Source organism: Mauremys mutica, chromosome 4 (assembly GCF_020497125.1).
Source record: "Mauremys mutica isolate MM-2020 ecotype Southern chromosome 4, ASM2049712v1, whole genome shotgun sequence".
Lineage (NCBI taxonomy): Eukaryota > Metazoa > Chordata > Testudines > Geoemydidae > Mauremys > Mauremys mutica.
Window position 1 is genome coordinate 37677619 of NC_059075.1, and position 15360 is coordinate 37692978.

Here is a 15360-nt window from a genome sequence, read left to right on the forward strand (position 1 = left end):
CCATAGTATTTTGTCGTAGAAATTCTTAATAATATTCCTTCCATTTTCCCCCCACCCCCATCAGCTGCACTATTTTGCATGGCACAGTGAGGGTAAATTATATTATCTTGAGCAGGCAAAAAAATATAGTCTATCTTATTTGACTTTCAGCAAGAGTTATCCATATTCAATCAGTTCAGAAGCCCAGCTAAATTCATGCTTATTCATATTTCCACAGGGCTTAGATGCCACAGGAACAAGAGCTTCATAAAAACCGAAGCCAGGCAGGGAGTGAATTCACACACCTCTGGAAAACAGAGATAATGCACAGGTGTGATGTGACACTTCAAGCCCTATGGAAGAAAATGCTATCCAAGTTGAGGGCTCCATTCCACTTGCTGCATGGGGCTGTTTTAAGACGAAAACCTTTTAGAAAATAAAATCACACACAGTGCTCTTTAGAGACCCCATGCTGCTTTTTTTTTTTTAAGTGTAGGAGTTTGTCTCAATGCCTTTGGCCAAACTTATTCCTCCTCCACATACAGAAAAGGTAGTGTTCTGACCCTCAGAGGTGACTGCATTTTGGTGGAACTGTGTATGTAGTTTGTGAAATGTGTTAGTAGCCTTTATTATTAAAATGCTGGGGATAATTTTTTCAGTTAATTTCTTTAGTTTTTTTTTGTTTAACTTTTTTGTTTAACTTTGTAATTAGTTACACCCTTTCTTGACTCTTAATAGAATTTCTAATGTGAAAGGAAAAAGCCAAGAAGCGCCAAGGAGGTGCTGCTCTCCATTGATTGCCATTGACCGTTCTGGGCCTTTCCCACAAGCACTGGGTGAAGATGAGCAGCCTGTCCCAAGCATGACATCATTGGCAAATGTCATTGCTTCCCACCAGTCGGAGTGGGTCTCCTTCAATGATGAGCTGCTCGTGCCGGTTACTTCGCAGGGTAAGTTCCCTCAGATTCCTTTAGAGCCCTTTAAGACTTTTTAAAATTAAACTGGCCCATCTACTGACACAGATTTGGTCTCATGAGACCTGCCATCCCACACTGGGTCAGTGGGGAATTCAGCTGCAGCATGCCGACCACGTTTTAAGTAGCCATACAGCTGGACTGGAGTCGGCTGTCTCTGGGCCACTTCCTACCTTCCTCTTAGGGTGTACCTACGTCCAGGGGTGTCCTCCATCTCCTCTGGGTAGGTATCCAGCAGCAGCCCACACCACTCCTCAGGGTCCAGGTTAGTTGGCAGCAGCAACAGCTCTGGCCAGTCTTCAGCACAGTATGGGTTCCTCAGGCTCTAACTCTGGGAGCAGGCAGGAGGTGTCTGTCTCCTCCAGCTGCTTTCTCCCAACTGAGCTACAGGATTCAGCCTTTATACTTCCTGTCCCGTCCCTTGACTTCTGGTAGGTGGGGCAAGCCCGCTCTGGCTCTGCTCACCCAGGTTTAGCAGTTGGCTCCTCCCCCACTAGCTCAGTGGGAGGCCACTCCACCTCATCACAGAAGTGTTTAAAAAATGTGTTTGCTAACTTGTTGTTAAATCATGGTTGACCCGAGCAGGGAATCTAAAGGCAACCACAACCAGCCAACATCTTCTCCCTTCCCAGCCACTCATCCCGTCCCATCCCCTGTAAGATTTCATACTCCAGTGCAGAATTGGCACTGACGTTTCTGTATGTTTTGTCTCAGCTTTAGGTGGGACTGAAGAGCCTCTGGAAAAGTGTTTTTCCTCCTCCGACACCTCCTCAGAAGACAACCATAATGTGGATGGAGAGTTTCAGGACCTCTCACACACTGAGCTGAGTGATGACGTGGACAAGCCCGGGGTGGACTCTGCATCAGTATCTCTGCTTGGGAACCATGTGTGTCCCAAACCTGATCTATCGTCATCCATCAGTAACTGGGTTCAATTTGAAGATGTGCCATGGACCAGCACTTTACCAGCTCACATACAGACAGGTAGGGGAGCTTCATGCAAAGGTCTGTTACAATAATACGGCAGACGGCAGAAAGGGTCTGCACAAATAGCAGATTTTCTTTTTACCCTTCTCTCAGCTCTCTTTAGCTGAAACTGGGCAAGTCATAGCTGAGATTAAACCAGAGGTGGGCAAACTACGGCCCATGGGCCACATCCGTCCTGCCCGGCCTTTGAACTCCCAGCTGGGGAGGCTAGCCCCCGGCCCCTCCCCTGCTGCCCCTCCTCCGGGCAGCATGGCGGCCAGACATGCTGCTCTGATTGGCATGGTAAGGGGGCCGGGGGGTTGGATAAGGGGCAGGGAGTCCTGTGGGATGGGGAGCAGGGGGCGGTTCGATGGGGCGGAGGTTCTGGAGGGGGCGGTCAGGGGATGGGGAATGGGGGGGAGGTTGGTTGGATAGGCGTAGGAGTCCTGAGGGGGCTGTCAGGGGGTGGGGGTGTGGATAGGGGTCAAGGTAGTCAGGGGACAGGGAGCAGGGGGGGTTGGATAGGGGGTGGGGTCCCGGGGGGGCAGTTAGGGGTGGCAGGTCCCAGGAGGGGGCGGTGAGGGGACAAGGAGCAGAGGGGTTGGATGGGTCAGAGGTTGTGAGGGGGGCAGTCAGGGGGTGAGAAGTGGGAGGGGTCGGATGGGGGCGGGGGCCAGGCACATCCTTCCCTACCCAGCCCTCCATACAGTTTGCCCACCCTTGGTTTAAACACAGTGGATACTAGCACAGTTTAAAACAGGGACTATAACTCATCTGTGCCCCTCCCCTCTGTATCAACTACATTCTCTGTATGATAACACCTCTGAGAGAGAAACGGGTCATTCAAGACATGATATGTCAAGTCTGAGCTAAGGTTAGCCAGTGGGTTTATCAACAGCAGCATAGAAGATGAAGTGGGAAATGAGTGAAGGGTGAAAGGGTAAATTAAGTTTCCATGAGCCATGTAATCCTTGGCTTCTCTGTTGAGACTTCTAACACGGTGGTTGGGGTAGGGGTGGGGTCAGGGAAGGGAAGGGGGTTTTAGTGATAAGGATGCCTGTCCACTGGAAAATGGAATCAGACTGTACCAACTCATGTACAGTAGGCCACCAATCAGGTTTTAAATTTTGGGCTACATTCATACTGGATGTCCACCCTTTTCTTCATGATGGGGCTGCTGCTTTTGTTGTTTTCCCTGATGCATCATCCCAATCGCTGAATTGCTTATTCCAATTGTTCCTTTCCTAGTCAGTGTCGGGGGAGAGGGCAGCTCATGTAGGTCACTACACTCTGTTATAGACCAGTTAGCTGTCTGGAATCTGATGAGAAGGGGCCATAAATGGCCACTTGTTCTGATGCTGGTTCAGAAAAATCAAGAGCTTGTCCATCCCGATACTGCTCCAAGATCCAAGACTTGGGGTGTGACATTTTCTCTCATCACCTGCCTCAAACTGCTCTGCTGAGCCAATTAGACTGGAGAGTTCAGCCCTATGGAGTGGGGGGAGGCAGCAGAGAACAGGTCCATAAATGGAGCATATGTGGCACAGAGAGTTTGGTGAATAGTGGATGGAGCTTTCCTATCTTTCAAGAAGGGGTTGATAACCCTGTGGCATGCCCCCAAGTCAGGGCTGTGAGAGTAGGGGAGATGAGCCCTCTGGAGAATTAAGGCAAGTTTCCACCATAGAGCTCTGTCAGCATAATTCAGCTTGTACTTCACACCACATGACACTGGGGCATGAGCAGCAAACACGCTATCATTTCAAACTGTCCCATCACTCAGTGACCCCATGTGGTTCAAGCTTGGCAGCACCGTGTCATCCATGTGCCCTCCACTCCACCTGACTCTACTGCTTCCCCTCTGTAAGGTGCCTTTTCCCCACCTCTTCTGCAAGGGGAAGTCTCCAAAGTTACTCTGGAAGCCAGCATCACACTTGGCAGAGGAGTAATAAACAGCTTTGTACGGCACTGAGATGCCATTCCCGCAAATACCATATTCTGTCTTCCCCCTTCCCAAGGTGGGAAGAGACACATCTGCTGCTTTCTACCGTTCCCTGAATGTAAGCACATTCTGCTCCTTTTCCCCTCCCCAGTTTGCAGCCAGGACTGATTGGCAAACGTGCCTGCTTTTGGGCAACTGAGCTGTAATGTGATTTTAGTCTCTTGTTTTAGAGGTGACTTCCCTGTTGCACCTGCTTCTAGATCCCTGCCCAGATCTGGCTGAGTGGAGTTGGGGACCATGTGGGAATCTGGCTGCTCCTGTTGCCGTGTGCATAAAGAGAGATCTGCGAAGGATCTCTCTGCCACACAGCATGGGCCTGTGTCCATGGTTCAGTAGTTCAAACCACGGCACGCGGTGTTTCTGCACAACTCCACTATTCTCTCCACATCAAGTACTCATGTCATAGGTCTCACCCCCACTTAGAGCTGTTGGGTTCCAAGATGGGGACCTGCATGGACTCCCCTAAACTTAAATCCTAGTTTAGATCTGGTAAAAGCTGCCACCACCCAATAATGTACGTGTATTGGGACACAGTCCTTCCCCAAAATCCTTGGGGATCCCAAGAGCCCCAAATCCATGGAGTTTTTACACCTAGGAGAAGTAAACCATTCCCCTCTGCTTCCTCCCCCCTCCCTTTTCCTCGGAGAGATACCGGGATCCAACTACAGAGGGATGCCTTCCTTTTCCCTCCTCCCCCTTTCCCTGAGAATTTACCCAAGGAAAGATCAACCAAGTCCTTAACAGAAAAGATTTATTAAAGAATAAAAAGAAAGTAACTGTCTCTGTAATACCAAGATAGAACAATACCCAGGGTCTAAACTTATCAATTTTTGGAGAGAATTCCCCCTCCCTTCTTTCTCAGTAAAAGCAATAACAATACAGAATTAAAGAATTTCTATAGCAAAACACAGAATTGCAAATACAGAAATAAAAGTATAAGAATACTAGTTCCTTGCTAATACTCACTAGCTTGAATAGAAGAATTTATTGCAGAAACCTGGGAGGACTTGATTAAGATGTCTGTACTCCCTTAATTCCCAAGAGAGACTCTCTAAAAACAAAGAACAGAAAAAAAAACTTCCCTCCACAGGGATTTGAAAATATCTTGTCCCTGATTGGTCCTCTGGTCAGTTGTTCACAGGTACTGCTTGTTAACCCTTTACAGGTAGAAAAAAACCTTAACCCTTAACTAACTGTTTATGACAACTCATGTGCCAAGTGTTGAATCAGTGTAGTATGAAAGGCAGAGAAAGGCTTGGCTGTGTTGGCATAGGCTTTCCTGGGGGAGAGGGAACTGCTGGGCATGACTGTTATGGCATGCTTTTAGAACTGGTTTTAAAGAGGGCTTGGCCTCCTCAGCAATGGAGATATGATCCTAAGTCAATTCTAATCTAGAAGCTCTGGGCATGGAGCAGATTTCAGTCGTGTTTGCAGTCCAGCAGCATGGAAAGTAGAAGTAAGGTATATGCCAGTTCTTGGCAGAACTCTAAGACAAGTTAGTTTCCATCAGTGCTCACTGCTATCTTCCTAGTGTTGCACTTAATGTCTGAGGAAGCACCAAAGTAGAAGAAACAAAGCACAACTCTGAGATAATAGGTGTTTCGTTTTTGTCATAAGTTCTCATTGATTTCTTTTAAAGTCTGCATCTAAAGACTCTATACCAGCTAAGGATCTAGCTTAATTCATCATAGCTCCACTGACTTCTAGCCTTCTGAATATATAAAATCTTCACATCAAATGACACAGTCCTCTGAAGGGGGGAGGAGCTATACAAGGTATAAAGTTGTGTGGCTGTTCTAGCCCACGTGGCCTATTTCTCCCTGCCCCACTTTCCAAGTATAGACTAACAGAAGTATTGGAGCATGCATCTGATGAAGTGGGTATTCACCCACGAAAGCTTATGCTCCAATATTTCTGTTAGTCTCTAAGGTGCCACAGGACTCTTTGTCGCTTTTTACAGATCCAGACTAACACGGCTACCCCTCTGATACTTTCCAGGTATGTATTTTTGGTAGCGGAGCCTCCTGTCTGCTTCTCTTTAAATAATCAGAAGAGGAAGGAAGAGACTTACTCAGTCAAGTAGGGCTTGGCTACACGACATGGTATAGTCCATTTGAGGGGTGTGAAATGTAGAGCAGTCTAATGTGCTTCACTCTAACTGCCTATGTAGACCCTGCTGGTGCAAACTAGAAGATACCTAGTTCATGTTAACATAGTCCTGTTTCAAACAAGATTGTCGGGCTCAACGGGTGGTGATCAACATCTCGATGTCTAGTTGGCAGCCAGTATCAAGTGGAGTGCCCCAGGGGTCGGTCCTGGAGCCAGTTTTGTTCAACATCTTTATCAGTGATCTGGAGGATGGGATGGATTGCACCCTCAGCAAGTTCGCAGAAGACACTAAGCTTGGGGGAGTGGTAGATATGCTGGAGGGTAGGGATAGGGTCCAGAGTGACCTAGACAAATTGGAGGATTGGGCCAAAAGAAATCTGATGAGGTTCAACAAGGACAAGTGCAGAGTCCTGCACTTAGGAAGAAAGAATCCCATGCACTGCTACAGGCTGGGGACTGACTGGCTAAGCAGCAGTTCTGCAGAAAAGGACCTGGAGATTACAGTGGACAAGAAGCTGGATGAGAGTCAGCAGTGTGCCCTCATTGCCAAGAAGGCCAATGGCATATTGGGCTGTATTAGTAGGAGCATTGCCAGCAGATCAAGGGAAATGATTATTCCCTTCTATTCCACACTGGAGAGACCACACCTGGAGTATTGGGTCCAGTTTTGGTCACCCCACTGCAGAAGAGATGTGCACAAATTGGAGAGAGTTCAGTGGAGGGCAACAAAAATGATTAGAGGGCTGGGGCACATGACTTATGAGGAGAGGCTGAGGGAACTGGGATTATTTAGTCTGCAGAAGAGAAGAGTGAGAGGGGATTTGATAGCAGCCTTCAACTACCTGAAGGGGGTTCCAAAGAGGATGAAGCTAGGCTGTTCTCAGAGGTGACAGATGACAGAACAAGAAGCAATGGTCTCAAGTTGCAGTGGGGGAGGTCTAGGTTGGATATTAGGAAACACTATTTCACTAGGAGGGTGGTAAAGCACTGGAATGGGTTACCTAGGGAGGTGGTGGAATCTCCATCCTTAGAGGTTTTTAAGGCCCAGCTTGACAAAGCCTTGGCTGGGATGATTCAGTTGATGTTCGTCCTGCTTTGAGCAGGGGATTGGACTAGATGACATCTTGAGGTCTCTTTCAACCCTAATATTCTATGATTCTATGATTCTAATGCAAACTAGGTACCTTTTAGTACGCGCTAGCAGGGTCTCCATGGGCAGTCAAAATGCAGCAGGTTAGAGCATTCTACACATCACACACCTCTAGAGTGCTTTGCCATGCTGTGCAGACAAACCCTTATCCTCCCCTTGGTTACAGGGTTCACAAAATCCTCCTTGATGTACAGCATATAATCACCTCACTTCTAGGTTGCATTTCTGAGTCATGAAGGGAGCTCATGCCCTCTCTCTAACAAAAGCTCCAGCCCTGAGGCTTTCTGCTACTCCAACCTGACACTGTCCCTGCCTTGCGTTCCACGTTCCCCCAGCTCTGTCCATCTTTGTGCTCACCCCTAGACTTCCTTTCTGGACTCTCTACTCCGGGTGCCCTGAGCTAGGAGAAGCAGTGAAACTCCTGGTCTGTCCCTGAAGGTCTTTTACAGCACTGTCCCTCTTCCTAGTGTACACTGCAGGCAAGCCTACAGCTCCCATCAAGGCTGGGAATTCAGAGAGGTGAAGCTCTACTGTTCTGAGCTGAAGCTGGTAACTGACTGGATTGGGCCTGTGGCCTGCTTTACAGGGCCAGCACAACCTATTAGAGGCATACAAGCTATCTGGCTTTTTACAAGAAAAGGTAGTTAGAAGGGAAAAGAGAACCTGCTACTCGTAGTTCTCTCCATCTCTTCGGATGCTTCCATTTGTTGGGCTGCAATGAGTGCTCTGGTAAAGAGAAAAGGGCTTTGAAATGTTGCTGGGCCCTGGTGTTTCCCATCTTCTCCATGCGGTCCAGTGCTGCATTGGCAAAATGGCAGAGAATGCAGCTGGGCAACTAAGTATATTAAAAACATTTTGAGCAATTGGCAAGATCTCAACCTTTCTCCTCTTCAGGGCACCTGTCCTTCAGCAGGGCACCTGTGCACAGCCTCGGATCCCTGCTCAGCTAATTGCTGCTCCTGGAATCTGCTTTTATCTTGGTTGGACAGGAGACTGCACCTTTTCCTCCAGCATATGGACCTAGCCTAAGTGAGCTGTGCTTTTGTCACCTCCATGCTGAATTGTTGCAATGTACCCTAACTTGCTTTGACTATGATGGCCATTCAGAAACTGCAGTTGGTCCATCAGTCCACAGCCCACCTCCAAAGGGGAGCTAACCAAAGGGAGCACATTGCCCTTCTGCTTCTATTCATCATCCACTTCAAGGCAGTGGTTCCGCTCTTTAGAACCTTTAAACATGGGCTACACCCAGTCCCCACTTCTATGTCCTACCATAGGCAGCAGGGACACTGCAGGAGGCAGTCTCTGAAGTGCAGCTCTTGGGATGGGGATGGGGGAGAGAGTAGGACATTTCTTGGGAGATAACCTGGTGGGCTACCTTTTAACTCCAGTCATGCCACTGGTGGCTTATGTGCAAGTCACATCTTTTTATATAGATTCAGCCCCAATAAAAGAGTGGTAGGCTGGCCGGTGACTTTCCAGGGTGACTACCATCCAGTGATGCCTTAGTTGGAATGGCAATTACAGGCAGAATGGAAAGGCAAGATCCTAATGGAGGTAGAGTTTGCTGTAACTCTTAGCTGTGTATATGGTGCCTTCAGTAGATTCTACAGTGATGGCCTTATTAGAGTTTCCTGTAATTAGCGGCCCAGATAAGAACAATAGTGAGTGGCTGGTTACAGCTTGGGAGAGTATCAGAAACTTCCCTGACTTAAGTAAAATATAAGTAGCAGACTGGCGTGAGAAGACTGTTTGAAATCTCTTTCCTGTGTAACCAGCTGCGTGGAGCAGTGTTATGCAGGCTCAGCACCCTGACCATGTTTTTTTTCGGTTCTGTGGCACTGTTACAAAATATTCCATCTTTTTTTTTTTTCCCTGCACTTGAGCGGCTGCATGGCTGATTGGCTGAGAATGTGTTTTGAGAACTGCTTGCAAAATGGCATTTTAAGAACCTTTGGAGCGAGGGCAGCATAGGCCACAGGAAAGGGAAATGCTATATCAGTCACACATTTTTGCAGTGCTACAATATTATTTTTTATTTTGTTTAGCTCTGACAATGTGCTTGGCCCTGTTCAGTCCACCCAGAGAGAGTCCCTGTTAGGGTGACCAGACATCCAAATTTTATCAGGACTGCCCCGATATTTACTTGTTTTGTCCCACGTCCCGACCGATGTTCGGTCAGGACGCGAATTGTCCCGATGTTTTGTCCTCCAGCGCACAGGCGGAGGGGGCTCATGCCGCCCCACCCCAACTCCACCCCGGCCCTGCCCCGACTCCACTCCCCCTCCCCCAATGGATCCCTCCTCAAATCCCTGCCCTGGCCCCGCCCCTCACTGCCCTATTGGATCCCTCCCCAAATCCTTACCCTGGCCCCGCCTCTTCCCCAAGCATGCTGCATTCCTCCTCCTCACCCCTCCCTCCCAGGCTTGTGCTAATCAGCTGTATGGTGGCGCAAGCACTGGAGGGAGGGGGGAGAAGCAGGGGAGGTGGAGCCAGAGCGAAGGCGACCTGGTGCGGGGGAGTGGGGTATGGAGCTGCCAGTGGGTGCTCAGCCACCACCAATTTTTCCTATGCTCCCGCGGCTCTTGGGTTTTTGTGTGTGTGTGTTGGGGGGGGAGGTTGCTTTTGTTTTTTCCTCCACCGCCGGCTCTTGGGTGTTTTGGGGTTTTTTTGTTTTTGTTGCTCCGCTGGCACATGCGCCCTCCCTCTCCCGATGAATATTTCATGTCTCTCATCTGGTCACCCTGTCCTGAGGTGCTTGCAGTCTAAAAGACTGGCACTTGAAGAATAGTATTAAATTCACATTTTATGGCTGTCCTGGAAGAAGATTTGTAAAAAGGATTCAAAATAAATTATGGTGGAGGCTTGACATGCTGGGAAGGCATCCAGTGCATAGGTCTGAGGATGGGAAAATGCACTGGAGTGGGAGAAAGAAATGGCCATAGAGATGGGCATTATTGTTGGTGCAGAAGACGTTCACGGGAGTCAAAGAGAGGAGGCTTCATGATACAGACAGGGCAGAGTCATTAAGGGTGTTGAAAGCAGGAATGAGAAGTTTAAATGTGAGGTGAGGAAATGGAAACCGGAAAAGAAAGATGCACATAATGTGAGCCTCATAATAAACGTTGTCTTTATTTGATGAACTATCAAAAAAATCCTACTGAACGAATCTGGCCATGTCACAACACCAGGCAAACGCTTGTGATCTTTATGCTGCTAAAATACTTTTTTTTGCTTTTTCTAATCCATCCATAGATGACCAACAGCAACCAGGTCGGGTGGAATTCTCCCTGGGAAGACCATGCATTTTACGCAATGACACAGAAATCTTTAACAAGTGGCACATTCTGTTTTTTTTTCTTTTCCTATTTCCTCCTTTTGGTGGAAACAGAGAGAATTTGATTTTTTTCCTCATCATTAGCATAGCCCATTATATTGGTACTGAGGAAGTGGCAAGGCACAACAATAGAACCACCCAAACCCTCTTGTGATATGTAAATAATCAGAACAATTACATTTGTCATTTAACAGGTTTTAGCTAGCAGGTTCCCAGTTAGATATATCATTGCCATGAGTTTCACTCTTGAATTCAGTGTAGCATAGAAATTAGAGCTGAATGAATCCTTAAGCCTCTTCAACTGCTTGTAAAAAACAACTCAATTTACTAAGAAAGGTGCCTTGGGAAACCAAGATAGAATATACATACCGGGGGGGGGGGGGAATCTAAGTCTCTCAGTGCAGAAATAATGGACTGTCAGTACCCTAGGTGTGATACAGGATGAAGTGCATTATTGGGGCAATTCTGTCAATTGCCTTGCAACACAAGCAAATTGCTGAGAATTTGCACAGCTGACAGATCTCAGCATTACACCTCATGACATTCAGAGTCTGATTTCAAGGAAAGACTGGCTCACTTTGGAGCCCTATGTCAGTGATTATGAGAAGCGTGAGAGCAGCAGGACTATCCGTAGAGAAGTCGAAACAAGTTGAAGCCTCTGAAGTGAAAAGCTAAACATGTTTTGTATTTTCAGATCAATACATAATAGTTGTTTGAACTGATGTTTAACCCATGTAGTCTAGTGTGAATCATTAGTTAAAATAACGTATGCCTTGTAGGGTTCTAAGTTTTAATGGTGAGGGACCAGACAAAGGGCTCGTCTGCATGGGGAAATTGACAAGAATAACTATAGAGGAATAAACTATTTTCCAATGGCTATTCTGGAATAACTCCCCATGTGAACACTATTCTGGAATAAAAGTTGCTTTATTCTGGAAAAATTAGTGTGCTTCCTAAGAAAAGTAATTATTTTGCAATAAAATCACCTTGTTCACATAGGAAGGATTCTGAAATAGCTGTTGTGGAATAGCTTATTCCTCAATAACTATTCTGGTCACTTTCCCTGTTTAGACAAGTCCTGATTCTGTAAAATACTGAATGTAACAAGTGAGCCACACTTGAATTATTTAAAGTTGCATCTTTCTGCATTAATCAAAATTAATTTATTTCATATCTCTGAGTCCTTTTTTTTTTTACTGTTTTATCTCTAAGGTATTTTAATAAAATGATTAGTCATCTTCTAAGATCAATGTACAAACTACACTTAGCAAAGCTTCTTTCATGTCAGTTGTCCAGGTCACCTATGGAAACAACTCCTAAAAGCCTGTCTGCTATGACTGACGGATATTGTTGTATGTGTCAAAATAATTTTAGATGAAGTTTCAAGTCTGGCTTCCTAGACACTTCATCCCATGTGTAACACAATTGCTAAGGGAACTCAGAGCGTATAACCATACACTCCTCACCTTTCATTTCTGAGCAGCTTCCCATTTTAAAAGGCTTCATCTCTACCCATTAGTCAAGCAGATTTAGCAATCGCACATCTGCAATGAGTTTGTTGCGATGTAACTTAAACACTATGCTTGTCAGCCAGTCATGCGCAATGGGGAATAGACCGCCTGACACTCTGCTCCACGACCACTGATCTTGATCCAGTCGGGTACCAGTCGCGTAGCCCAGACTTGCATACACACAAGTAGATTGGAATCTGTCCACTAGAGGGCAATGGTGTAGATATAGATAAGGTATATATGCACCCTTAAAATGATGAGGTTGTGGCACAGTTTGGATAGTTTAACTATATATGCCTCAAGATGTATTCTCTTCATGAGATTCAGTCCCAGTGTCCCCATTATGACTAATCTTCTGGAGACTGGAAATATACAGACAGATCCTCCTTTGCCATATGTTCCAACATGCCAGCAAATGAATGGAATCTAATGAGAGCTGAATGCACACTATGGGATGAGGGCATAACCTATGGTTCAGAGATTACACAACAAATTCCTAAGTGTAGGAATTAGGGTACCCTAAATTTCATATTGATTACCAGTTGAGGTTATAGCCAACATGCTACTATCAGCCTTTTATCTTCTCTATGTAATAAATATAGATGTAATAACTTGAAAAGCAGCAGCTGGGCCAAGATTAAGATTAAAATCAGAAGCAACAGGTGATCCTAATTAAGAAATGAGAATATAATGCAGTAAAGAAAACTTTCTGAGCTGATGAAAGATGGGCTGGCCTAGGCCAAAGTATTCAGTTCTGTTGTAAGTAACGATGCATCTTCTGTGTCAATCTCTCTCCCTGGAGGAGTGCGCAATATTCTGAGGGCATCCCCTCCATATTCTTGACGATGTCTTTGGAACAACCAAATAAGAGAATCATACGCCAGGGAATTTAGAGCACGTTTTATGCCAAGCCCAAAGTATACAGGTCAGGATTTAGAGAAGTTAGTTCTGTGTGGATACCCACGCAATACAAAAATAAGCATTAGCATTCATAGTTATGTACGTTGCTAATGAATCTCTATACCTTGAGTCAAGTTTCTCCCAGCATTCTCATTATCTCTTTCAGATGCAGCTCTAGGCTTGTATGAATTTGGAGGTTCTCCATACCCCACAAATCAGCTTTAGATTAAAACTGTCTGTGTTCTGTTGCTCTAACTGCTCTAACAGTACTGTGGCCAAAACAAAACATGTACAATGCATTTTCACTAAAGATGAGTTACTGAGGATGCAGTCATCTCTAGATCAGGTTTAGGCTGGGGCTAGTTTTTGGCACTGAAATCTGGCAAGCTGATACAAGTTGACCCCAAATGAGCAAAAATCTAGTGCAATCAGCTGAGATTGTGCTACCTCTACTATCTAGGGCTGCATCTGAACCAGATCAGGAATATGGGCCATTTCTTGGTTGTATCATCAGGTCAGTTTAATTTTATTTTTATAATCTGTGTAATTTTCATGGTGCACACTAGCCTAATCTGGCTGGTGCTTTTGAGTGGGCAGCACTGAAGGAGAATGGTTAATTACATAAAATTGGCCATGTAGGACCTGCACTGTTATATGACATGAACACTCAGAACTTACCAGTATTTTCATTAATGGAGTGGAAAGTATGCTTATAAAATTTGCAGATGACACTGAGTTGGAAGGGGTTGCAAGCACTTTGGAGGACAAATTAGAATTCAAAATGACCATGACAAATTGGAGAATTGGTCTGAATTCAACAAAATGAAATTCAATGAAGTGCGAAGTACTTCACTTAGGAAGTAGAAGTCAAATGCACAACTGCAAAATTGGGAATAACTGGCTAGGTAGTAATACTGCTGAAAAGGATCTTGGGGTTACAGTAGATCACAAATTGAATATGAATCAACAGTGTGATACAGTTAAGAATAAGGCCTACTACTAAGCCAGGGACTGATAGATCCAGGCCTACTATAAGCTTCCCCACAAGAGCTATGCCAGGGTAATACAATCCTGATTTGCAGCATTCCCTGCTGTTCCAGTCCTGGGCACCTTGTTCTGCCAGTGCACCTCACTCTTGACTTCTTGTTATTTTACTCCTGCTTGTCTCCCAGGCAGAGCCAGTCTGTCAGGCTGAATTATACCAAGCCATGTGATATGAACAAATGGGGTCCAGGCTGACAATTGTGACCTAAACCAGGAACTGAACATGGCTCTCCAGAGGTTAAAAGGGTTAATGAATTATAACCTGCTGTTACAAAGCCTTCCCCTCCCATGCTAATGAATCACTGGGCTGTCATGCTCCTCTATCGCAAAGATCTTTAGTGCCACTCATGTTCCCCTCCCCCCTCAAATCTGCCCTCCTGCAACTCTGTGTCATCCAGCTCACTAAATTTCTGTTTGTTTCACACATCCAGCCCTTCCATCAAGAGCACCCTGCTGGACTTCTCCCTCCTCAGATTATTCTGAGAGACAACCCCTTGCCTCAGAGAGCAGCTGGACAACCAACTCAGAGGACACCAGCAGCCAAAGTATGGCCCCCTCCTACACAGATTTGCAGTCGATAAATACTGAGGACCTGACCAGTGGTGGGGCTTCTGCAGCAGACTCAGCTGGTAAGACAAACAGCGCTTCTTATGGTTTCTGTCTCTTCACAGTCTCAACCAAACTCACCTCGTTTGGATCTGTTCATAACTGAAGTATAGAGTTTGGCTCCAGAGCCAGAACAAACTTCACCACCATGTGGATCTACAATTTTGGTTTGGCCCACTATAGAGATGGGAGGGAGCCATTAAGTTCAGATGCATATCCAAATATCCTCGAAGTTCAGGTGTGCTTGGCTCAGGCCTATCTCTAGTTAACTGGATGGGATTCAAGAGCTTTTTCACAAGTTACCAAGCTTGCCCAAGCTGATTTCCTGGATCTTTCTTTTCTTTTTCTTTTCTCTTTTCTTTTCTTTTCTTTTATTTCTGTAAATTGCGCTGGGGATGGTACTACAGGAGTTGAACAGAAAGAAAGCAGCCTGGCTCTGGATAAGAGAGCACTGAATGGTTCTGGGTGCAGAAGGTGTGCTTAATCTTGAAGACTCTAGCTGCTGGACACCTTATTCCATTTGTTTGTTTGAACTCTGGCAGAGGGAAGCCATTTATTTTGTGTTGGCCTATGTCAATAAGGGCCTGGTTTAAGCCTACAGCAGCTGGACAAACCTTGGGCAAATTGTCCTGCAAAGGAATAGCGGGTTGGCAATGTATAATGAGACACAACATGCTTTTAAACATTAAGTAATATTTGTGAAGATGTAACTGTTGCTGGTAAAATGACTGGCTGCCCCATATCTTGCCATTGTTTTATTTCATTGAGCAAAGGGGAGAACTTGG

The 15360-nt window shown here is 45.8% G+C and overlaps 1 protein-coding gene across 4 annotated transcripts in view; it reads left to right on the top strand.

Annotated features, from left to right (window-relative positions):
- Window positions 1-236: 236 nt before the first annotated feature.
- STON2 (stonin 2) overlaps window positions 237-15360 on the top strand; it is a 94164-nt gene continuing 79040 nt past the window's right edge. For 3 of the 4 annotated variants that reach the window (XM_045015144.1, XM_045015146.1, XM_045015145.1), the window contains exons 1-4: window positions 245-310; window positions 718-929; window positions 1668-1937; window positions 14401-14598. In XM_045015144.1, coding sequence (XP_044871079.1) covers window positions 303-310; window positions 718-929; window positions 1668-1937; window positions 14401-14598 — 688 coding nt within the window. In that variant the 5' untranslated portion in view covers window positions 245-302. Of the gene's footprint in view, window positions 311-717; window positions 930-1667; window positions 1938-14400; window positions 14599-15360 lie in introns of all 4 variants that reach the window. The other variant, XM_045015147.1, reaches the window with a different exon arrangement.